The sequence below is a fragment of the Carcharhinus amblyrhynchos genome, chromosome 29 (genome assembly GCF_965287045.1).
Source record: "Carcharhinus amblyrhynchos chromosome 29, sCarAmb.v2.hapA, whole genome shotgun sequence".
Classification (NCBI taxonomy): domain Eukaryota; kingdom Metazoa; phylum Chordata; class Chondrichthyes; order Carcharhiniformes; family Carcharhinidae; genus Carcharhinus; species Carcharhinus amblyrhynchos.
In genome coordinates, this window is record NC_137352.1 from 9401799 (window position 1) to 9427718 (window position 25920).

Consider the following 25920-nt stretch of genomic DNA (forward strand, 5'->3'; position numbering starts at 1 on the left):
TGTGAAAGTAGCTGCTGTAGCTCCTACCTTACAACAGTGACAACATCTGCAGAGGGCTTTGGGCCCTCCTGGGATTGTAAAAGTCTTTTGTTATCTTTCCCAGTTACTATTGTGCTGCAGCAGGACAGGCTTTCCTCAGGCCTGACCCGGAAGGCCAGTGTGCCCTTTCTTTTCTCTCAAGACCAACATGCAAATGGTGGACATCTTGTCCCATACGTCAACTTACCATGCTCTGCTCTGATTGGTCCATACAAGCCACTTGACTGATGCATGCCGTTGACGGTAGTTGGGGACCCTCTTCGAAGCTGATCTGTACAGAGCTCTAGAGCAAACAGAAAGAGAGAGTCAGTGAAGTGTGCAAACCAATTATAGGTCAAGGATTCGAGAAGCTTTGGCAACAGCTTAAACATTAGGGCACAGAGGTTAGCACTAATTTTTGGATCATGTACCTTTGTCTTAAAACTCACCAGCAAATGGAGATTTTCTCCATGTACCCTATCTCTTCCCCCTTCAACATCTCGAAGCCTTCAATAAAATCATCCTCTTAACTCCAGGGAATAGAACCCTCGTCCGTGGAAACCTTCCATGTAACTTAACCCTTGGAGGCCTTACCAGGTTTACCAGCCTACGTGGTACTTTCTCCAAGGTTCTGAGTGGGCAAAAACTTGGTCGATGCAATATATTGTGGATAAATGTGAGGTTATCCACTTTGGTGGCAAAAAACAGGAAGGAAGATTATCTGAATGGTGGCAGTTCAGGAAAAGAGGAAGTGCAACATTACCTGAGTGTCATGGTGGAATAGCCACTGAAGGTTGGCGTGCAGATACAGCAGGCAGTGAGCAAAGCTAATGGCATGCACTGCTTCACTGCAGGCCATAGGTCTGAAGTTGCTTCACCAAAATCCCTTTATTTGTAAACTCTAACAGCAGTACACAGAGTGCTCACAGTCAGCAGTCTACCTCTGGGGGTGTCAGAGGAACTGACACATCCGGTTAAGTACAAGGCAGTCTCCCTGATTGCTCTATCAACTGGATCCTTAATCTGGGAGCTCATACTCCAACAGGCTAACCTCAATGGCCAGATTGAAGTCATTACACAGCACTAGGGACCCAGGTTCAATTTCAATCTTGGGTTACTGTCTGTGCAGAGTTTGCACGTTCTCATGTATGGGTTTCGGCGTGGATTTCCTCTGGGTGCTCCAGTTTCCTCCCACACTCCAAAGATGCGCGAGTTAGGTGGCTTGGCCAAGCTAAATTGCCCCTTAAAGGCAAAATACTGCGGATGCGGGAATCTGAACCAAAAACAGAAAATGCTGGAACAGGGGCTTTGACAAAGGCTCACTCTCTGAACATTGGCTCTATTCTCTTTTTTTATTATACTCTTAGGGATCATTTCTATCGTGTTTTCCTAGAGAAATCTATTCTTTCTCCACAGGTGTTGAGATTTTCAGCATTTTTAAATTGCTTCTTAGTCTAAAGATGTGTAGGTTAAAGTTTATTTATCAGTGTCACAAGCGAGCATACATTAACATTGCAATGAAGTTGCTGTGAAAATCCCCCTAGTTGCCATACTCCAACGCCTGTTCGGGTACACTGTGGGAGAATTTAGCATAGCCAGTGCACCTAACCAGCACGTCTTTCAGACTGTGGGAGGAAGCTGGAGCACCTGGAGGAAACACACGCAGACACAGGAAGAACATGCAGACTCCGCACAGTCAGTGACTCAAGCCGGGAACTGAACCTGTGCTGTGAGGTAGCAGCGCTAACCACCCAGTTAAGAGTATTAGCAGAGTTTTTAAAAAATTGCCCCTAATGTTTTGGGTTATAGGGATAGGACGAGGAAGAAAGCATGGGTAAGACTCTGTCACAGAGTTGGTGCAGGCTCGATGGGCCAAATGGCCGGCTTCTGGAACTACAGGGATCCTATGATTTGATTACAAAAAACTGGAGAAACCCTGAGAAAGGAACATCTTCTAATCTCACAGCTGTTTGAAGACTTCCCTCCTTTCAGTTTTCTTAGTCATGGCTCACTTGGGAGCACTCTCACCTCTGAGTCATAGCATTGCAGTTTCAAATCCCACTCTAGAACCTGGTACAAAAACCAAGGCTGACACTCTAGTGCTGTCCTGAGCGAGTGCTGCACTCTCAAAGGTGCTGTCTTTCAAATGAGATGTTAAGCTCGAGGCCCCATCTGCAGGAGTGTTAGAGAACATGCTCCCATTTACCCTTGTACAAAATAGTAATGCCCCAAAGCAGAAAGCAATCCCGTGGTGTACCAATCCATCATCAAATGTCTAATCCTTCTGCAAACTGCCCTTTATTTAATAATAGGCACTGCACATCCGGCCTAGTCATCTGAATCATTTTGAGATGTTTCTGATAGATGTGATAATAAATCTTCATTTATCAGCACATTTTCCTGTCTGTTCAATGGGGGAGGGGAAAGAACGATGCTCGCAGACCAGCAACAAGAGTCATCTCTGTAAATTGTGAAACTTAACTCAATTGGTCTGGTAATTTGCATAGACAAAAATAGAATCATACAGCGCAGAGGAGGGCCTGCGGCCAATCACGTCCACGCCGACACATTAGAAGCACCTGAACTCCCACCTGCCAGCACTTGGCCCATAGCCTTGAATGTTATGATGTGCCAAGGGCTCATCCAGGTACTTTTTAAAGGATATGAGGTAACCTGCCTCCACCACCCTCCCAGGCAGCACATTCCAGACCCTCACCACTCTCTGGGTAAAAAGTTTTTCGTCACATCCCCCCCAAACCTCCTGCCCCTCACTTTGAACCTGTGTCCCCTCGTAACTGACCCTTCAACTAAGGGAACAACTGCTCCCTATCCACTCTGTCCATGTCTCTCATAATCTGGTACACCTCGATCAGGTCACCCCTCAGTCTTCTCTGCTCCAGAGAAAACAGCTTAAGCCTATCCAACCTCTCTTCATAGCTTAAATGTTCCATCCCAGGCGGCATCCTGGTGAATCTCCTCTGCACTCCCTCCAGTGCAATCCCATCCTTCCTATACTGTGGCGACCAGAACTGCACACAGTATCATAGCTGTGGCCTCACCAAAGTTCTACACAACTCCATCATGACCTTCCTACTTTTGTAATCTATACTCCGATTGATAAAGGCAAGTGTTCCATTAGCCTTTTTCATCAACCTATCCCTTCCATCTTCAGAGATCTGTGGACTCTGTCTTCAGAACCTCCTAGTGTCCTACCGTTCATTGAATACCTCCTTGTCAAATAACTCCTTCCAAAGTGCATCACCCTGCACTTTTTGTAGAAACACAAGTATGTTTAATAAAATTCTTCAGCTGACTCTCAATGCCCACATAGTAACTCGGGGATGTCAGTGTCTGTGCACAGTTTTGTTTGAAACAAGTGCCCAGAATTTCCCCAAGGGCAGTGAGTACTGGCTAGCTACATATCCAGCTATCAAAGTGAAAACAGATCATCTTCTTAACCGGATACAGATGTGTATACTTTCCAGTTAAGTCACTGGAGATGGACAGGAATGGTGGTAATGTCTCTGGACTAGTAATCCAGAAGTCCAAGTTAATGCTGAGGAGACAAGGGTTCAAATCCCAACACAGCTGCTCGTGGAACTTAAATTCAAAGAGTCACAGAATCCCTACATGGAAAGGAGGAGACCATTTGGCCCATTGAGTCTGCACTGACTCCCCGACAGGCCATATTACCCTGGCTCTATCCCTGTAACCCTACATATCCATCATGGGCAATCCACTCATCTTTGACACAAAATGGCAATTTAGCAGGGCTAATCCACCTAACCTACGTATCTTCAGACACTAAGGAGCAATAGACGGCATGGTAGCACCGTGGTCAGCACTGCTGCCTCACAGCAGACCCAGGTTCGATTCCCAGCTTGGATCACTGTTTATGTGGAGTTTGCACATTCTCCCCATGTCTGTGTGGGTTTCCTCCAGGTGCTCCAGTTTCCTCCCATAGTCCAAAGATGTGCAGGTTAGGCGGATTGGCCTTGCTAAATTGCCCTTAGTGTCAGGGAACATAAGAACATAAGAACATAAGAAATAGGAGCAGGAGTAGGCCATCCAGCCCTTCGAGCCTGCCCCACCATTCAATAAGATCATGGCTGATCTGTCGCTGCCCAGTTCCACTTTCCCGCCCTCTCCCTATAACCCTTAATCCCCTCTCCTATCAAAAACCCATCAACCCGCGTCTTAAAAATATTTAAAATATTTAAAAATATTTAGCGAGGCAGCCTCCACCACTTCAAAATAAATAAATAAATGAAAGGCTGTCTGGTTGATGTTGAAGCGTCATCTAATAAGGAATGATGTGGAGATGCCAGTGTTGGACTAGGGTGAGCACAGTAAGAAGTCCCATAACACTAGGTTAAAGTCCAACAGGTTTATTTGGAATCACGAGCTTTCCGAGTGCTACTCCTTCATCAGGTGAACGTCATTTTGACATGGGGCCTAGCTAGGGTAAATGCATGGGGTTATGGGGATAGGGCCTGGGTGGGATTGTGGTCGGTGCAGACTCGATGGGCCGAATGGCCTCCTTCTGCACAGTAAGATTCTATCTATGATTCGAATTTACTGTGGCCAATCCATCTAAGTTACACATCTTCAGATACTAGGAGCAGTTTAGCATGGCCAATCCATCCTAACACCTTTGGACAAATTCAATTAATAGAAGATCTAGAATTGAAATCTAATCTCAGTAATGATGACCATGAAACCATTGACGGTTGTCATAAAAGCACAATTGTTTTACTAACGTCCTTCAGGGAAGGAAATCTGCTGTCCTACGTGTGACTCCCGGGCCTACAGGAGCGTGGTTGACTTTTGACTGTCCCTCTTAAATGGTGTGGCAAGCCACTTCCATACAAGGACAATTAGGAAATGCCTTGCCAATGATGCCGACACCCCATGAAAGAAAGAAAAAATTACTCCATTAAATTTTTATAACCAGATCCACCAGAGAGAGAAAGGAAGGATGTGGAGGCCATAGAAAGGATGCAGAGGAGATTTACATGAGTATGGCCTGGATTAGGTGGCATGCCTTGTGAGGATAGGTTGAGAGAGCTTGGTCTTTTCTCCTTAGAGAGATGAAGGATGAGAGGTGACCCGATAGAGGTATATAAGATGTTGAGAGGTATTGATCGAGTGGATTCTAAGAGGCTTTTTCCCAAGGCTGAAGTGGCTGCCTCAAGAGGACACAAGTTTAGGGTGCTGGGGAGTAGCTACAGAGGAGATGTCAGCGGTAAGTTTTTCACTCAGAGGGTGGTGGATGTGTGGAATCGGCTGCCAGCAGTGGTGATGGAGGTGGATTCGATAGGGTCTTTTAAGAGACTCTTGGAGAAACACATGGGACTTAGTAAGATAAAGGGTTATAGGTAAACCCAGAAGGTAGGAACATGTTCGGTGCAACTTGTGGGCCGAAGGGCCTGTTTGTGCTGTAGTTTTTCTATGTTCTAACTCTCACCACAACCTGACTGCACAAGGCCCAATAGGTTTACCAGTTGTTTTTGGCGCTTGTCATTTCCAAACACTCGCCAAGCTACTGTTTTAGCTCTAATCATAAGTGGAAGATCACAGCGTCTGGTGAAGTGTGGAGATTAGATCGTGTCTTTAGGATAGGGCGGGGTACCAAAGGAATCCAAGTGTAATTAGTTGCATGACAAATCTGTTTTTCTTTGCTAAACAAAACCGCCTTATTAAATCAAATGGAACAAGAGATGTTTCTGTCCATATTGGAGCATTGGCTCATTCCTACAAGAGTTGCCAAACTTTCAGGATTGCCCTGGAGACTCCGGGATTTGGACACTGGAGAAGAATTATCGGGATTTTAAAAAGATTGTTTTTGTCTGAATTCTCTTTGAACGTTTCTCTTTACCAGATATAAAAATAAGGGAGCAGCATGGCGACACAGTGCTTAGCACTGTGATCCAGGTTTGATTCCAGACTCAGGTGACTTTGATTTGATTTGATTTGATTTATTATTGTCACGTGTATTAACATACAGTGAAAAGTATTGTTGCTTGCAGACAAAGCATACCGTTCATAGTGAAGGAAATGAAAGACTGCAGAGTGTAGTGTTAGAGTCATAACTAGGGTATAGAAAAAAATCAACCTAATGCAAGGTAAGTCCATTCCCTGAAGCAGCAGGGAAGAAGCTGTTCTTGAGTCAGTTAGTACCGAACTCAGACTTTTGTACCTTTTTCCCAACGGAAGAAGGTGGAAGAGAGAATGTCCAAGGTGCATGGGGTCTTTAATTATGCTGGCTGCTTTGCCGAGGCGGGGGAAGTATAGACGGAGTCAATGGATGGGAGGTTGTGGAGTTTGCACATTCTCCCTGTGTCTGCATGGGTTTCCTCCGGGTGATCCAGCTTCCTCCTACACTCCAAAGGTGTACAGGTTAGATGGATTGGCCTTGCTAAATTGTCCCTTAGTGTCAGGGAGATAAATGAAAAGCTGTTTGGCTGATGTTGAAGCGTCATCCAATAAGGAACGATGTGGAGATGCCGACATTGGACTGGGGTGGGCACAGTAAGAAGTCTCATAACACTAGGTTACAGTCCAACAGGTTTATTTGGTATCATGAGCTTTCGGAATGCTGCTCCTTCATCAGGTGAAGCGATCCAAAAGCTTGTGCTACCAAATAAATGTGTTGGACTTTAATGCGGTGTTGTGAGACTTCCTACTGTGTCCAATAAGGAAGGCAGTGCGTCACAAGAGTGGATATGTTGGCCAAGTATAGGGTCAAGTTAAGTCCAGCGATGAAACTTCCTGAAATACATCGGGTGGCACTGCTGCTTCACAGTTCCAGGGACCTGGGTTTGATTCCTGGCTCAGGTCACTGTCTGTGTGGAGTTTGCACATTCTCCTCATGTCTGCGTGGGTTTCCTCCGGGTGCTCCGGTTTCCCCCCACAGTCCAAAGATGTGCGGGTTAGGTTGATCGGCCATGGTAAGAAATTGCCCCTTAGTATCCAGGGATGCGTAGGTTAGAGGGATTAGTGGGTATAATACGTAGGGGTACGGGGGTAAGGAGTGGGTGGGATTGTGTTTGGTGCAGACTCGATGGGCCGAAGGGCCTCTTTCTGCACTGTAGGGCTCTATGACATGAAATCACAGTTGGCAACCCTATGTCCACTCAACCCTTGGTCTAGCAGCTTGGCTGAAATATAAAGCTCTCTTCACGGTAAAACAAAGTTTAATGGTTTGCTACAAATACATTTTAAAATGAGGTTGGATGAATCACATTTTTGCAACAAATGTGTGCAGGAGGTTGACACACAGATGGAAATTTGCTGTTTTTTTATTTGAAGTGGCACAGGAAGCGCTGACAACTCACACTGAAATATAGAGAACTGAACACAACAAAAAGGATGAGACAGGGTTGTCTTGTAGCACGGACCCAGAGTCACTTCAAAGAGGGTTTGCAAGCTCAGTTGTCAGCTCTAGTCTGATTTATCCCTGCAGGCTCCATTACAGGTCCAATCATTTCCAACTCCCCCACTGTCAATATTTTTATATCCAATCAACAAAAGTCTCCAAAAGCAAGTGAAAAAAAACCCAATTATTTATGATGCCTACTCTGAATTTTCACCTGAGATGTTGACAGGGCTTTAAGCTTACGTTCCTTGTGATCCCAGAGCATTCATTCATTCATTCATCTGGCGTATTACTGGCATGGTGGCACAGTGGTTTGGGTGGCACGGTGGCACAGCGGTTAGAGAAGGGCATGAACAAGACGGCTGGCCTGCAATGGCGGAGGACGCTACACCCCTGCCCTAGATAAATGCTATACCATGGTGTGGCAAAGACAACATTACATATAATTGACTTTGCATGACAGAGAGACCCTAAATATATTAAATAATTGTACGTAATGTCCTTGCCGCTTGCTATCCCATGGCACAGTAGGCTGAAAGATCTGCACGCTTTGTGACCATTTGGAATTTGTTGATCAAGATTAATTTGTGATTGCTACAGATCTGTTTACCTGTCCTTACCTGTGCTCACTGACTGACGCTTGCTCTCAGCCAAGCAACATGCTGATTTAAAAAAAAACAAATCCCTCCATGGTCTCGTACCCTCCCCTCCCCATCTCGATGTTCGCCTGCAGCCCACAACCTTCCAAAAGATATCCGCACTCCTTAAATGACTAATCTACATTGTCCTGTCACTGTGTGTGTGTGTGTGTGTGTGTGTGTGTGTGTGTGTGTGTGTGTGTGTGTGTGTGTGTGTGTGTGTGTGTGAGAGAGAGAGAGAGAGAGAGAGCGAGAGAGAGAGAGAGGCTTCCAGGCTTTCTCGGATTATCTTTTCAGATGGTCGAAGGATCTGCCAATGCAGTTTAAGGCTTTGTGTCAACTCAACAAAGGAGTTGCCAATCCTCTAGGATTGTCCCAGAGTCTCCAGGAACTGAAGATTTAATTCCCTGAAAAAAACCTGAGAATCATAGAATCCTTACAATGCAGAAGAAGACCATATGGTCCACCGAGTCCGCACTGACCACAATCCCACCCAGGTCCTATCTGTGCAACCCCACATATTTACCTTTCTAATCCCTAAGGGACAATTTAGCCTGGCCAATCCACCTAACCTGCATGTCTTTGGAGTGCGGGAGGAAACCGGAGCGCCCTGTTGAAACCCGTGCAGACATGGGGAAAATGTGCCAACTCCATGCAGTCACTCGAGGCCAGAATTGAACCCGGGTCCTGGCGCTGTGAGACAGCAATGTTTGCCACTGTGCCACCCCCTTTCCGTAGTATGGATTGGATCTGGCTTTTGTCATTGCTAGTTTTACTTGTGATGTTGTCTTGTACCTCTCATATCTGTACACTTTTGCCAGGGACCCGGGTTCAATTCCGGCCTCAGGGCGTTGCCTATATGGAGTTTGCGTGTTCTCCCCGTGTCTGCGTGAATTTCCTCCGGGTGCTCCAGTTTCCTCCCACAATGTCACAAATAGGCTGGCATTTAACACCACAATGAAGTTGCTGTGAAAATCCCCTAGTCGCCACACTCCGGCGCCTGTTCAGGTACGCTAAGGGAGAATTTAGCACGGCTAATGCACCTAACCAGCACGTCTTTTGGATTGTGGGAGGAAATTGGAGCACTCGAAGGAAAGACACGGGGAGAAGGTGCCGACTCTACACAGACAATGACCCAAGCTGGGTGGAATCCTGCGAACGATTGACCTCTGCGCTGAACCCTAAACTGGAACACGGAGAGCTGTTAGTGTCAACAGCTTCCGAGTTATTCACAGGTAAGCATGAAGCGCCTCTTGACAGCCTATCATTGTGTAATACAGAACAACAATGCGTCTGTACATCAGTGAACAGCTGAGATTGTGCTATTGCTCAAATACAAATCACAACATATTTACAGAAAGACACTCGCTGGAATCTGAAACCAGAAGAGAGAATGCTGGAAAATCTCAGCCGGTTTGACAGCATCTGTAAGGAGAGAAAAGAGCTGACGTTTCAAGTCCCGATGACCCTTTGTCAAAGCTAAAAGGCGTAGAAAGTGGAAGATATGGTGAGTAGGGTGAGGGAATGGAAGATGAGTTGTAGCCACAAAAACAAGGGGAAAGATTGTTAATGGCAGTCCATCGAGAGAATAGAAGGTGTGAATGGCCAAAGGGCAGAATGCCGACAGTATCAATATCTCTGGACGTTGACCACATGTTGATCAAGATTAATTTGTAGTTGCTGCAAATCTTTTTGAATGTCCTGTGCTTGTTGACTTGCTTGGCTTCCAGTCTTAATTATAAGATTCCCATCCTTATTTTCAAATCCCTCCATGGCCTCACTCCCTCACTATCGCTCTGATCTCCTGCTGTTTTATTCTTAACTGGCATGTGGGCGTTGCTGGACCCTTCCCGAAATGCCCTTGAACTATGTGTCTTGCTTGGCCATTTAATGAGAACATTTAAGAGCGAACCACATTGCTGTGGGTCTGGAGTCACATGTAGGCCTGACCGGGTAAGGACGGCAGATTCCCTTCCATAAAGGACATTAGTGAACCAGATGGGTTTTTACTGACAATAGACAATGGTTTCATGGTGGCACAGTGGTTATCACTGCTGCCTCACAGCACCAGGGACCCGGGTTCGATTCCCGGCCTGGGTCACTATCTGTGCAGAGTCTACACATTCTCCCCGTGTCTGCGTGGGTTTCCTCTGGGTGCTCTGGTTTCCTCCCACAGTCCAAAAGATGTGTTTGTTAGATGCATTGGTCATGCTAAATTCCCTCTCGGTGTACCCAAACGGGCACCAGAGTATAGCAACTAGGGGATTTTCACAGCAACTTCACTGTAGTGTTAATGTAAGCCTACTTGCACCACTAATAAATAAACTTTAAACTTATAAACATTAAATTTACATGCCAGAATTTTACCACCTGAGGCCAACGGAGACAGCTGTTCTGCAAGCCTTGCCAGCCCCGATTCCAGAGTGGGCATGGTGGTAAAATACTGACCATAATCTTTAAACCTATCTTCATGCCAATTAAGGGGGTGCCTCTGTAAAAATCTCAGGCCTGTAATTGTCTCTTACCCCACCACACACACAAACAGTCCTGGCTCCCGCTTCCCGCTGCCAAAGTAAAGATGCAGCTGATTCCATACAGGCGTTGTATCACAGGGAACGCAGCGCTCCTCAGAGGCTGGGGCTAAGGCAAGCTTGTCGGCATGGGGTCGGAATATAGCACCCTGATCTCACCATACATCGTGCGGTCATTGACTGGCGTATGTAGAGGAAGTGAGTGGTGAGTGCACTGACCTCTTGTCTCACCAACAAACAGCATAGCCATCCAATGGTGAAAAATAAGAGAGGTCAGAACTGGCATCTTCTAATATAATCACACTGGCCCAACATGATTTATTACTGTCACAGTACTAACATACAGTGAAAAGTACTGGCTCTTGCACACTATGCAGACAAAGCATACCGTTCATAGAGAAGGAAACGAGAGAGTGCAGAATGTAGTGTTACAGTCATAGCTAGGGTGGAGAGGAAGATCAACTTAACGCGAGGTTGGTCCATTCAAAAGTCTGACAGCAGCAGGGAAGAAGCTGTTTTCGAGTCGGTTGGTACGTGACCTCAGACTTTTGTATCTTTTTGCCACCGGAAGAAGGTGGAAGAGAGAATGTCCGGGGTCCTTAATTATGCTGGCTGCTTTGCCGAGACAGTGAGAAGTGCAGACAGAGTCAATAGACGGGAGACTGGTTTGCCTGATGGATTGGGCTACATTCGCAATCTTTTGTACTTCCTTGCGGCCTTGGACAGAGCAGGAGCCACAGCTCATAAAATCAAGCTCATACTGCCCGCCACCCCGGGCATTCAAGAGATTTCACAAAATCAATCTGCTATATTTACAATTTGGAGACCTCATGAGCAAACATTGCCCGTTCCCCCAGCCGCCAATCAACGATCAGATTCCAGAGATCTTCAAGCTCCCAGAAAATGGAGAATCTGGGAACATTCCGAGAGAATATCTGGCTTTCTGGAACATTCTTTGATCTTGGAATGCTCACTGCGACAGCTCTAACAAGGAATCGGCTGTCAGAGGATTACAATAGGGTAATTAATAATTAAACAGCATCGCTCCTTTTACATTTTGACTCACTGGTATTGGTTTCACTGTGCCTCACACACTGAACATGTGAAAATGACACGGCCAGTGGAGTACGGGCACCCAGGAATCATTTGAGTAAATCCGGAGATTTCTGATTGGCCATTTTAGTGACAGTCTACAATTAGCGCCACTGGGTTTCAAGACACGACTGTATTTCTGTCTTTTTAACCCCTAATTCTCGATCGAGGAGATAAGAGGAATATTACTTTGGCAAAGCTACTTCCCAAAGACAAGGGGGGAGGGAGAGTGATTCTCCCATTGTGCTAATTCCTTAGCGCAGTGGGCCAGGAGATTCATGCGGTGCCCCTTGCATGGGATCTGCACTGGACGTCCCACCCCTGAAAATTGGCAGGGAGCCGCATGTATTCTTCAAATAATAATTTAAGTATAACTTAAATTGACTGAAGCCTCCAGCCCCGCTAGTATCTCCCCAGCCCCAGGATTGTTTCACTCCAATGGGAATTGGGTTAGCACCACGTCTTCAGGGAGCCGTTGGCTCAACCCCATTGGAACGAAAGGGGGCAACTGAGGCCTTCCAGAGTGTCGGGTGCCGGGATGGGGAGGGTGGTGCCTTTTGGGCATTGCCAGCCTGATTGTGCCAGCCTGGGCATCTTGGCACTGCCCAAGTGGCAAAGTGGTAATGCCCAGGGAGGCATGGGGGAGTGCCAAAGGGGGAAGGGCCTAATATGGGGGGGCCGGGGGCGAAATCAGTGGAGGTGGGGGTTTTGGCTGCCACTGTGCACTTTGGGATCAAGTAGGGGGCCAGCGATCAGGGCCTGGCATCGTGGGGAGAGTGGGAGGGGGTAATCCAGGCGGGCTGGGGACGGAGTGGGGAGACAGGGAGGGAGGAGGGGGGGTGCGACAGGCTGTTTCGGGGGGGACCAGCGATCAGGCTGCGGGGGGATGGAGGGCTGGTAATGCAGGGGTCGCAGGGTCGGCCCATGATCAGGAGGCTGCCAGGCAGGGACCACTGCGCGTGCGTCAATCTTGGCGAATGACAAATCAGCGCGTGCGCGGTGTCCCGTTCAGTGGTACGTTGCCGACCTCTCCAGCGGGAATAGGCCCCACCGACAGATTTTTCATGTGATTTATGCTATGTGCACTCTGCAGTGCACAGAGTGTGGGAGATTCATTTTGAAACTTCCATTGAAAAACCAGCGGGATTTACTCCACTTTTCGCGCGACGCTTCTAAATTCTTTTGGGAGAATCCCGGCCAAGGCACTAATCTGAAGGGAAGGGAAATACTGACAAACTCTCGCCACCACCTCCCCTCCCCCCCACCCAAATACAAGGGAGGGCAACACGGTGGCACAGTGGTTAGCACTGCTGCCTCCCAGTGCCAGTGAACCGGGTTCGATTCCAACCTCGAGTCACTACCTGTGTGGAGTTTGCACGTTCTCCTTGTGTCTACGTGGGTTTCCTCTGGGTGCTCTGGTTTCCCCTCACAGTCCAGAGATGTGCAGGGTTAGTTGGATTGGCCATGCTAAATTGCCCCTTAGTGTCCCAAGATGTGCAGGCTTGGGGGATTAGCCATGGTAAGCGTGTGGAGGGGGTGAGCTAGGGCACGATGCCTCTTTTGGTGAGTTGGCGCAGGCCCGATGGGCCAAGTGGCCTCCTTTTGTGTTATTCGCATTCAATGGATACTGTGTTATAAAGCCATCACAGTAGCACAAGACAATTTCTAGCCTGAGTGACTCTGCTTCAAGCTATGAAATAGTGATTTCACTGGAACTGTGTGACTCATCTAACCCCATTACCTCATATAGTAACCCTATACTCTCAGGATGCTGTGAAAGCATCAAATTATCATCAGAGTAACAACTGGCTTAACCGGAGAGTAAAACAAGCAAAATTCTTTTCTATGCACATGTGCCACAAAGCTCCCGTCACCTGGTGTATTGCTAATATTTAATACCATACTCTGTGGCAACCAATGACCAGGCAATAATCAGTGTTATTTCTTCCTAAAGCTGGAATTAGATGGTCTTTCAATACTGCAATCCCCAACGCCCCCCCCACCTCACTTCCTGAAAACTGCCTCATTGAACAACGAGAATCACATTTACTGCAGCGCTTGACACCATCCTGCCTAAGTTTATTTACTGGTGTCACAAGTAGGCTCACATTAACACCACAATGAAGTTACAGTGAAAATCCCCCAGTTGCCACACACTCCGGCGCCTGAGAATTTAGCATGGCCAGTACACCTAACCAGCACACCTTTTGGACAGTGGGAGGAAACCAGAGCGCCCCTGAGGAAACCCTCGCAGACACGGGGAGAACGTGCAGACTCCGCACAGACAGTGCCGGGAATTGAACCCGATTCCCTGGTACTGAAGCAGCAGCGTTAACCACTGTACCACCCATTGGGTAGTGCACAGTTTTGGTCCCCTTATTTGAGGAAAGATGTAGGGGAGGCAGATCACAGGAGGTTCCCGAGATTGATTCCAGAGATGAGGGGTTTGTGGTATGAAGGGAGATTGAACAGTTTAGGTCGATACTCTCTGGAACTTAGAAGAATGAGGGGAGATCAAGTTGAGGTATACAAGATGATAAAAGGTGTGGATAAAGTAGACGTGGAGCGGACGCTTCCTCTTGTGAGGCATTCTAGGACGAGAGGTCAGAGTCTCAGGATAAGGGATAGTAAATTTAAAACAGAGTTGAGGAGAAGCTACTTCTCCCGAAGGGCTGCGAATCTGTGGAATTCGCTACCCCAGAATGCGGTGGATGTTGGGAGAGAGCGAGTAACTTTAAGGAGGAGTTAGACAGATGGGCTGAATGGCCTAATTCTACTTCTATCTTATGAACTTATTGGAAATCTGGATTCTGTTAACTGAAATATCAACTCACTGATGTTGAACTTGATAAGATTCATTGAACGTTGACTAACGTGATTAACAAGGGGCTTAAAGGATATTGCTGGTGGGGGGATGGGGGGTATGTGGCAATGTGGAGTTGACGCCACAGTCAAATTTGCCGTGATCCTACTGAATGATAGAACAGGCTCGGGGGACCAAATGGCCTGCTCCTCCTTTGTATGCGTGTTTTGTTCGTATGAACATGATGATAACTTCACTTTGGAAATCACCTATTAATGCTCCGACTGACAGAGTCAAATCTCCCTGGTGTAGTTAAAAATAGCAAGTAGATTGTTATTTCTTAAGTAAGTACGCACTCCGTGTTATGGCTGAAATCTGGACTGCGCTGGTCTAAAAGCCGGAAATTCCTGCCCAACTGTCAATGGGGTTTCACATTGTCCACAATCCGCCCGCTAAAATTCCAATGGCGGGCGGGATGGGAGAATTCCAGCCTGCATATCTGGCAATCATGCTGCACTCTTCCCCTGTCGATTTGGAGAAGGTTCCCCAAGCTTTACCATCACAGTTTCATGGATCTGCAGAAACTACAGAGCAGGAAAGACCATTTGGTGACCATGGTCAATGGTGGTCATTAAACTTCACCACAAGTGACCTCCCGTTCTAATTAGCTCTTCCCAGCCACTCCCGCACATATCCTTTTCTCCCCTTTACCCTCATGCATGCTTTCAGCTTTTCCTTAAATACACCAACGGTATGGACCGGATTTTTCTGCACACCCCCAGCCCACCCGCTGTTGACAGGTTTTCCTGCTTTTCGCACGTCGAGGGGGCTGGAAAGATCCCGCTGTCAGGGACGGCCGGAGTTTTGCCTTATCTGTTTGAATCCCTCTACATACCAGCGAGTCCCAAGTTCTCAACACAGTGCCCAGAAATCCCTCCCAAATTCTTTCTTCAGTCTGTGGTGATCCCAAATTCACCCAAACATTCTTTCCATTTGCAGACTTGATTGCATTACACCAGCACTGTTTGTTTCATAAAACTAGTTAATCTCAGTTATAAAGGAAAAATGTCAACTATCAAGTCTAAAAGAACGAGAGGTGATCTGATCAAGTGGCATAAAAACATTAGAAGAATTCAGTATGTTAGATACAGATTCAGTATGTTAGATACTACTTCCTTTGCTAAAGGAATGAGGATTAAGGGAATGAGTTAATATTAAACCTACAGCTAAACAACTCGCAGCAACAAACCAACATAAGAAACAGGAACAGGAGTAGGCCATTCAGCCCCTCCAGCCTGCTGAACCATTCACTTAGATCATGGCTGATCTTCTACATGGATGGCACATGGCACAGTGGTTAGCACTGCTGCCTCACAGCACCAGGGACCCAGGTTTCATTCCTGACATGGGTGCTGGTTAGGTACATTGGCCATGCTAAATTTTCCCTCAGTGTAGCTGACCAGGCACCACAGTGCGGCAACTAGGGGATTTTCTCAGTAACTTCATTGCAGTGTTAATGTAAGCCTACTTGTGATTAATAAATAAACTCGAAAATAAATATCAACACCATTTTCCTGCACTATTCCTGTATCCTTTGATGTTTTTAATATTTAAGAAACCTATCGATTTCAGTCCTTTACGCACGGAATGGCTTCCTCTGGAGCAGACAATTCCAAAGATTCACCAGCCTCTGAGTGAAATAATTCCTCCCCAACTCAGGCCGAAACGGCCTGCCCCTTATTTAAAAGCAAAATCAGGAAATACTTTTTAATTACACCAGGGATCCCAAACAATAATGAGACGAGTACAGGAATGTGCGACAACAATAATCTCTTCCTCAATGTCAGCAAAACAAAGGAGGTAGTCATCGACTATCACATAGTGAGCAATGTGCCCCTGTCTATATCAATGGAGGTAAAGTGGAAATGATCAGGAGCTTCAAGTTCCTAAGTGTTCAGATCACCAACAACCTGTCCTGGTCCCTCCATGCCAACACTGTTGTTAAGAAAGCCCACTAATGCATCTACTTTCTCAGTAGGCTAAGGAGATTTGGCATGTCCACTATGACTCACACCAACTGATGCACCATAGAAAGCATCCTTTCCAGATGTATCACAGCTTGCAATGGGTCCTGCTCTGACCAAGACCACAAGAAACTGCAAAGGTCTGTGAACGTAACCCAGTCCATCACGCAAGCCAGCCCCCTTTCCATTGACTCTGTCTACACTTCCTGCTGCCTCAGAAAAGCAGCCAGCATAATCAAAGCCCCCTCACACACTGAACAAACTCTCTTCCACCTTCTTCTAGCGGGAAAAGATACACAAGTCTGAATCACATGCCAACCAACTCAAGAACAGCTTCTTCCCTGCAATCATCAGACTTTTGAATGGACCTACCTCGCACTAAGTTGATCTTTCTCTACATCTTAGCTATGACTGTAACACTACATTTTGCACTCTCTCCTTTCCTTCTCTATGAACGATATGCTTTGTCTGTATAACATGCAAGAAACAATACTTTTCACTGTATACTAATACATGTGACAGTAATAAATCAAATCAACATTTATTGCCCATCCTAATTGCCCTTCTTGAACTCTGGAGGCAGCCCTAGGCATCGTTCAAGTGAATCCCGACATCTGTATGTAACATTGTTACCTCTGTGTTTCACGCCAGCATCATGGAGAATCTGCTGTGGCAAGATGTGTGTGTATATGTGAGGTGGGTAGGGGAGGGGAGGGGTGGGTGGACAGTGGCAGGGGGAGGTGGCTTGGCCTTCATCTGCGTCCCATTGGTGGGATGCAAGTGAGGTTCATGCCGACCTCTGGTGGGTTTTCCAACCCACCCTGAGAGAGGGGACATCAGTCGAAAATCCCAGTGTAAATTCATACCAGTGTGAATCCTGTTCCTGGGCCTTCTGCCATATTGGCCCTTCATTCATGCCATCGAACATGCCAGCAGGGAACTGGGAGAATTCCACCCAATATCCTTGTCTGCAACGCCTAAAGTGCTCTCTTGGCGCTGTCTGTATTCATCATTTATCATGTCTGATCTGCCAAGGCCCAAACTGCAGCCTTGTCCTCAATTTGTGCACATGCAGCAATAGCGCGTGAGCCAGAAATCCTTCGAGTTTGGGGGAAAATTACAGGATTGCTTTTTTTTGGCTTGGTTAATTCTTTAACCTTGCTGGGCTGGAGCAAAAAAAAAGCCAGGTTTTTTAACTACAGGCATCTACATCTGAACTCTGTTTTCAGATACAGATCTCTCTGCGGCAGAGACAGAGAGAGAGAGTTCAGCTTGGGAGGTTGGCTTCACTCTGGCACGTTGCTGTTTCATTCCCAGTCCATCCCTTGGGAATGGCGAACAGATTGATTTCTGCCAACTGCCTTTTGCACAAGTATATAAAAGATTCTGCTACAAATCCACTCAGTCAGTGAATACAATGCAGCTTCGGAACAGCGCAGCATGATGGCCTTTCTACCCACTGTACTTGTACTGACTCATAGAATCCCTACAGTGCAGAAGGAGGCTATTTGGCCTATCGAGTCTACACCGACCACAATCCCACCCAGGCCTTATCACCACAACCCCATGCATTTACCCGGCTAGTCCCTCTGACACTCAGGGGCAACTTAGCATGGCCAATCAACCTAACCTGCACAGGAGGAAACCCACACAGACACAGGGAGAATGTGCAAACTTCACACAGACAGTGACCCAAGCCGGGAATTGAAGCCGGGTCCCCTGGTGCTGTGAGGCAGCAGGGCTAACCACTGTATTGTCCAAGCAAGTGAGAGGGTGCGAGTGAGAGAACAAACTGGTGAAAGAGTGTGAGCGAACAAGAGAGCAAGCAAGAAAGCGAGTGCGAGTGAGCGAGCAAGACAGCCCAAGTGTGAGAGAGAGAGAGAAAGAGACAGAGTGAGCGAATGAGTGAGATGCCACACGGGCACAGTTACCCAAAATTAATTGGAAAGTTACTGCACTCTTAAATGAATAGACCACAATTAACAACATTAAGTTTCCCCATAGCTCTGTAAATTTTCCTTTTTCAAATTTATATTCGATCCCCATTGAATCTGCTTCCATCGCTCTTTCAGGCACTGCTCCCAGATCAAAGCAGCTCGCCGCATTCAAGAATTCTCAGCAACCCCTCCCCCAGTTATTTAGCTTAAAACCTACAGCTTAATATCTTAAAGCTTACGCCATTCAGTTCTTTCACCATCACTACAGCCCTCATCAGCCACTCGAACAAACGCAATTAAAGGCATACCACCGGATGTTCGCCAGATAAACATCTACAAGCCGTATCAATTATTGAAGGGGTGCTTGCCCCTTTAAAGAAGCATTGTTAGTTCCATCACTCCTAATCCTTCATGAAATTACTAACAGTAAGATTACTCCCCCACCCAAAGCAGCTTAAGTTGCACGTTTGGATCATAGCGATTCCACTTAATCCTGTAGCTTAGGACTGCAGCTCTCTGCAAGGACTTCTGTACCTACTCTCTCATGTCCCAGTAATCAAAACTAACCGTCAAGTCACGAACTTGAGAATTATTCTGACAAGTAGTGTGTGCCAGTCCCCACTGGGCTCCCATGAAGAACGTCACATGATTTCTCTCACTCATGCCCCCAACACTAATCTTGAGCTTCTGGTTTTTTTAAGTTGAAAGCATGGTCCACAAATAACAGATAGAATATTGGAAGATACGGGATGAAATCCCAGCCTGCTTGCCCTCCACACCCTCTCCCCTGCCCATCTCTATCATCTCCTCCGACTAGCTCCAATCACTGCGCTCCTCCAATTCTGCCCCCTTGAGTATTCCCAATTTTCTTTGGTCCATAACTGGGAGAGTGTCAAAGTGGTGATTAGGGAAGGAAATCTTCCATCTTTATCTGATCTATTTTGTGACTCCAGACTCACAGGGATGCGGCTGACTCTTAACTGCCCCCTGAATTTTTTTTTATTCATTCGTGGGACATGGGCATCGCTGGCTGGGCCAGCATTTATTGCCCATCCCTAGTTGCCCTTGTTCAGAGAGTCAACCATATTGCTGTGGCTTTAGAGTCACGTGTAGGCCAGACCAGGTAAGGATGGCAGATTTCCTTTCCTAAAGCATATTCATGAACCAGGTAGATTTTTCCAACAATCGACGATGGTTTCACGGTCATCAGTAGATTCTTAATTCTAGATTTGTTCTTGTTTAATTCACCTTCCACCATCTGCCGTGGTGGGATTTGAACCTGGTTCCCCAGAACATGAGCTGAGTTTCTGGACTAATAGTCTAGTGATAATACCACTAGGCCATCGCCTCCCCTATAAGCCCTGGCAAGCCGCTCAGTTCAAGGACAACTAGGGATGGGCAACAAATGCTGGCCTTGGCGAACAACCATCCCATGATGGAATGATGAAAAATAATAATTGGCGCGTGAGCCTCAAGTTGACTGAGACCTGAACCTTAAGAGAAAATGCTGGAAAATCTCAGCAGGTCTGGCAGCATCTGTAAGGAGAGAAAAGGGCTGACATTTTGACTCCAGATGACCCTTTGTCAAAGCTGTTGCCTCAGTACCATCTTTAAGTAATCTTTTTGATCACCTGTCCTAATGTCTCCTTTATTTGTCTCAATGTTGTACCTCAGGCCATTTGTAAATGCCGGTTGCCGTGTCAATGTAGCACTTTGACAAAGTAAAGGACATCACAAAACAACTGGCCCCTCTCATGATAATGCTCCAGCTGTACGATGTTTCTCTACTGAAAGGCCTCCTCCCCACCCCGTTCCAACACCACAGGAACAACCACACTGCAAACACTGTCCGAGGTGCCACCGGGCTGGTCAGAAACACCAACAAAAACACTTCACTGTAATAATACAACAGCGGCAGTTCCAGATAACACCACAGCAGTCAGGACACAACCTCATCCACTGCAATCCTGAAATGAATCAGTTGTGTGTCCTGCAACAATTAGCTTCTTGTTGTCACTACCCCAGTGAGAAATAATGAGACTCTCACCGTACACCCACCCACAGCAACATGCTTACATTGGCTCGCAACCTCCAAGTCAAGTTATGATCCAAATCAGACACGACGTGGTGTCAATGCGCTTTTGACATCTTTTCTGCATGGAGAAAGCATTGGGTCTTAGAGTGATAGAATCCCTACAGTGCAGGAGGCTATTTGGGCCCATTGATTCTGCACTGATTCTGACAGAGCATCTTACCCAAGTCCTGTCCCCGTAATCCCACATATTTACCTGGCTAATTCCCCTAACCTACACACCTTCGGACACGGAGGGACAATTCAACTACAGTAGGTATTACTGGCCAGCCCAGTTTGACCATCAGGAGTGGAATCAAGGCGCACAATTCCGCACAAAGGGTGGTGGAATGGAAATCTGGAATTCTCACTCCCACACCCATCCTCGCTGCTGACCCCCCATTATCACCCCACACCACTCCCCCACAGCCACCAAGACACATTGTGGTTTGGGATTCAAATGGAGTTTCAAGATCAAAACAGTTTTTCGTTGGGTCAGCACGGAATGTTTGGGCCAAAGGGTCTCCGTGCTGTAGATTCTACGAAGTGTATCAAGGGATATGGAGATTGAATTGAGTTGAGGTACAAATGGCTGAAGAGGCTAAAGGGGCTGAATGGCCTTCTCCTGTTCGTAAGCAGGAGCTATTGAATGAGATTGACGGAGCATTGCACAGTCTTTGTCCTCAGCTTGCTGACCTGCACAAATCCCCACAGCACGGTCAGTAAGCATGCAAATCTTCATTTCCGACGTTAATCCATCTTGTCAAGTTAACTTTAAACAGGAGCAGTTGCATTTCAGAAGCACGTCACCACAGGACAGAACTGTGCCCAGCAATTTGAGATGTTTTAAAGAGCAGTCAGGCAGGCATGGTGACACAGCGGTTAGCACTGCTGCCTCACAGCTCCAGGGACCAGGGTTCAATTCCAGCCTCGAGTGACTGTGTGGAGTTTGCACATTCTCCTTGTGTCTGCGCGGGTTTCCTCCAGGTGCTCCGGTTTCTGCCCACATTCCAAAGATGTGCTAGTTAGGTGGAATGGCCGTGCCAAATTGCCCCTTAGTGTTGGCGGGACTGACAGGGTGAATATATGGGGTTACGGGGAAAGGGCCTGGGTGAGATTATTGTTGGTGTAGGCTTGATGGGCTGAATGGCCTCTTTCTGCACTGTAGTGATTCTATAAAATTCATTTTGCCTCGAACATAAGCTGAATGGCCAGGTCGTTTGCTGTCAGAAGATTGAAGAAGGCAGAGTTGGCAAGGATTGCTGGGGCTGAGTTTTCCCATGGGTTTTGGGACTTCAAATCCCAACACCAGACAGGGATCCTAAGCCTGCACGTGGCAGCAGTGACATCAGCACAGATCTATTTCCTGGTGCAGGATCCTAACAGTCTGCCTCTGAACTTGCCGCCCGAATGGGGCCCTGCTGCTACCAGCCAAAGGGAGCCTCGGAGCCCCATCTACAGATGTGGGCACCTGCAGAGTCAAGCTGGGGACAATGAAAGGCCTCCCCAAAACCTAAAGATCCATTTGACAGGTGGGAAGGGGCTGGTAGCAGGTCCCCTCACACCAGTGAGGAAAAGCCTCAGCAACGGGGTGGAGTGTATTCTGATACCTGCAGCCCTTTCCCCCCTCTCTGGGGAATGAAGCCTCCATCTCGAAGGCCACCCCTTATCACCTAGTCTGCCCCAGGGAGGTCACCTCCACTGAGACGTACCATCTGCCTGCCCCTAATTGGGGCCAGAAGTATTTTAATTGGCTGCCTCTCTCCACTGAGTGAGCAATTCATCACCAGGAAACTCGCACAGTGCCAGGAATGCGTCGTGTAGTCATCCCAACATGTCTCCGTGCTATTTTCCCAACCCCTCCCCACCGGCACCACTCAGTCTAACCTTCTAAGTGCGGTTGCGAGTATGGAAGGTGTTGTCAGAGGAGGATTGATGAGTTACTGCAGTGGATCTTGGTGATGGTACATGATGCCAATGTGAATTGGTGATGGAGGAAGTGAATGTTTAAGATAGTGGATGGGGTGCTGATCAAACAGGATTCTTTGCCCTGGATGGTGCTGAGCTTCTTGAGCGTTGTTAGAGCTGCACTCACTCAGGCAAGTGGAGAGTATTTTCCTGTCTGTGTGTATATTTTCGAATTGATTTGATTTATTATTGTCGCATATATGAGTGTACAGTGAAAAGTATTGTTTCTTGCGCACTATACAGACAAAGCATACCGTTCACAGAGAAGGGAGGGAGTGCAGAATGTAATGTTACAGTCATAGCTAGGATGTAAAGAAAAATCAACTTGATGCAAGGTAGGTCCATTTAAAAGTCTGATGGCAACAGGGTAAGAGCTACTCTTGAGTCAGTAGGTACATGTCCTCAGACTTCTGTATCTTTTTCTTGATGGAAGAGGGTGGAGGAGAGCATGTCCAGGGAGCGTGGAGTCCTTAATTATGCTGGCTGCTTTTCCAAGGCAGCGGGAAGTCTAGAGAGAGTCAATGGATGGGAGGCTGGTTTGCATGATGGACTGGGCTACATTCACAACCCTTTGTGGTTCCTTGCCGTCTTGGACAGAGCAGGAGCCCATACCAAGCTGTGATACAACCAGAAAGGATGCTTTCTGTGCTGCATCTGTAAAAGTTGGTGAGAATTGTAGTGGGCATGTCAAATTTCCTTAGTCTTCTGAGAAAGTAGAGGTGTTGGTGGGCTTTTTAACTAAAGTGTTGGCATGAAGGGGGGGGTGCTAGGACAGCTTGTTGATGATCTGACACCTAAAAACTTGAAGCTCGCGGCCAATTCTACTTTGTTTCCTTTGATGTAGACAGGGGCACGTTGTCCACTACACTTCCTGAGTTTGATGACTATCTCCTTCATTTCATTGACATTGAGGAAGAGATTATTGTCGTCGCACTAGTTCTATCTCTCTGTACAATATATTGTATATCTATCAGGTTGTATACATATGAATGCAAATCAGGTTGTTCCACTGATGTTCTGTTTGAGCTAATCGTGACTATTTGTCACAGTGTTGCTGTTCCTGGTAATCTTTTGTTACAGTAAGAAGTCTGACAACACCAGCAGAAATATTCTTCCTGTTTCTCTGACCCTGCCCTCACCGGGTGGTTAACGCGGTTTAATTGCTGGGTTCTGACAAGCATTATAAACGGTTACAAATGAGCCAGGAGAGATAATTCTCCCCTCAGTCTGCCAGATAAGGCAGCGCAATTGCAGTATTTATGTCAAGCTTCACTCCAGGGACTCCTCGGGGGTAGGCAGGTGGGGTGGGCGGGAGGATGGAAACGTTCATTGCTATTTTTATATCCGTCCTAACAGATGGGACTTTATTAACTTCCCACCAAGTGGCCAGAAATCAGAGGCTTCTGCGTTCAAAGACAGACAAAACATACATTTATGAAGCGCCATAACACGTCCTCAAAAACATTCCACAATCACCTGGCAGGCCAGCAGCTACTTTCTGGTCGGTTAGAATGCAGACACTGCAGCACAGTCAGATGTTGCAAACAACAAATCAACGGCCAGTTTATCAGTTGTTGGTGATGCTCAGGAACACAGCAAATGGAGTCTCTAAACCAGCATCTCAATGTGAGTCGACTGTAATCACTCACTTGTCTGAAGGATGCGCCTTGTAAATACCCCTCTGACAGGCATGGGTAAATACCCCACACACAGGCCTGTGTAAATACCCCTCTGACAGGCATGGGTAAATACCCCACACACAGGCCTGTGTAAATACCCCTCTGACAGGCATGGGTAAATACCCCACACACAGGCCTGGGTAAATACCCCTCTGACAGACATGGGTAAATACCCCACACACAGGCCTGTGTAAATACCCCTCTGATGGGATATGTGTAAATGCTCCTCTGACATGGCATTTGTAAATACCCCACAGACAGGGCATGTGTAAACACCTCTCTGACAGGGCAGGTGTAAATGCCCCACAGACTGGTATGTGAAAATACCCCACAGACTGGGCAAGTGTAAATACCCCACGGGCAGGGCAAGTGTAAACACCTCACAAATAGGTATGTGTAAATACCTCACTGACAGGCATGTGTAAATGCCTCCGAGACAGGCCTGTGTAAATACCCCACAGATAGGGCATGTGTAAATACCTCTCTGACTTGGTGTGTGTGTAAATATCCCTCTAACAAAGCAGGTGTTTTTCACTTAGAGAGTGGTCAGTGTCTGGAACGAGCTGCCAAAGGCAGTATAGAAGTGAGTACAATTTTGTCTTTTGAAAAGTATTTAGACAGTTACATGGATAAGATGAGTACAGAGGGATATGGGCCAAATGTGGGCAATTGGGACTAGCTTAGTGATAAAAAGACTGGGTGGCATGGACAAGTTGGGCTGAAGGGCTTGTTTCCGTGCTGTAAATATTCCACTAACAGAGTATGTCTGTAAGTACCCTCCTGACAGGGTATGCATGTGTGCGCATGCGCGCACTCTCACACACACACACACACACACACACACACACACACAGACACTTGTGCGTATAAACACTCCAACACGCTGCTGGCATTTCTCACACACTGGCCGCCTCCGAAGGATGTTGTCCCTGGGGATTGAGGCCATGACTAATGCACTGCATTGTGGACAATCAGAGGCAGCCAGTCACAGAGGGTGGTCTTCTCTTACTTGTTCTGGACTGCAGGTGATCCCAGTGCCTTGAGATGGCCACCAGAGGCACAGGCAATTAATCCATCAACAATTCAGCCTGTCGCTCAGTTCAAAATGCATCAATAAAGCCCAATTTCCTGCAGTTATCACAGAAGTTGCTGTCAGCTGGTGGGAAGGTAAATGGAAGCTCGTTCGGAAAGTGCGGATGAATGAGCTCCCCTGTGTGAATCAGACATTGTGTCGGGCACAGCGGAGACAGGATAAATGGTTCCAACACTACGAATAGAATCACTCTTTACTGCCAATGCTTCTTGTTCACACAAGTGAAGTGGTTACACTCGTCAAAATTTATTTTTGCAATTTATACAAAGCCTTTGCTGCAGTTCCTCATTCCTAAGACAGAGAACAGTGGATCCCAAGCCCCCTCAGAGACTGAAGCACATTGTCTAAGTTGATATTCCTAGTGCAGTACCAAGGAAGCACTGTATTGCCAGATGTGCTGTCTTTGAGTTGATGTATTAAACTGACCCCAGCTGACCTCTCAAGGAGGATCCAAAACAAATTTCCTTGCACTATTACCGGGGGGGCATAGGTTTAAGGTGCGCGGGGCAAGGTTTAACGGAGATGTACAAGGCAAGTTTTTTTTCACACAGAGAGTGAATGGTGCCTGGAACTCGCTGCTGGAGTCGGTAATGGAAGCAGATACAATAGTGACTTTTAAGGGGTGTCTTGACAAATACATGAATGTATTTGTCATAGGATGGGAATAGAGGGGTATGGTCCCCAGAAG

The 25920-nt window shown here is 46.9% G+C and overlaps 1 protein-coding gene across 2 annotated transcripts in view; it reads right to left on the reverse strand.

Annotated features, from left to right (window-relative positions):
* c2cd2l (c2cd2 like) overlaps positions 1–25920 on the reverse strand; it is a 137636-nt gene that overhangs the window by 44545 nt on the left and 67171 nt on the right. For both annotated transcript variants that reach the window (XM_080214617.1, XM_080214616.1), the window contains exon 2: positions 227–322. In XM_080214617.1, the coding sequence (XP_080070743.1) occupies positions 227–322 (96 nt within the window). The remainder of the gene's footprint in view (positions 1–226; positions 323–25920) is intronic.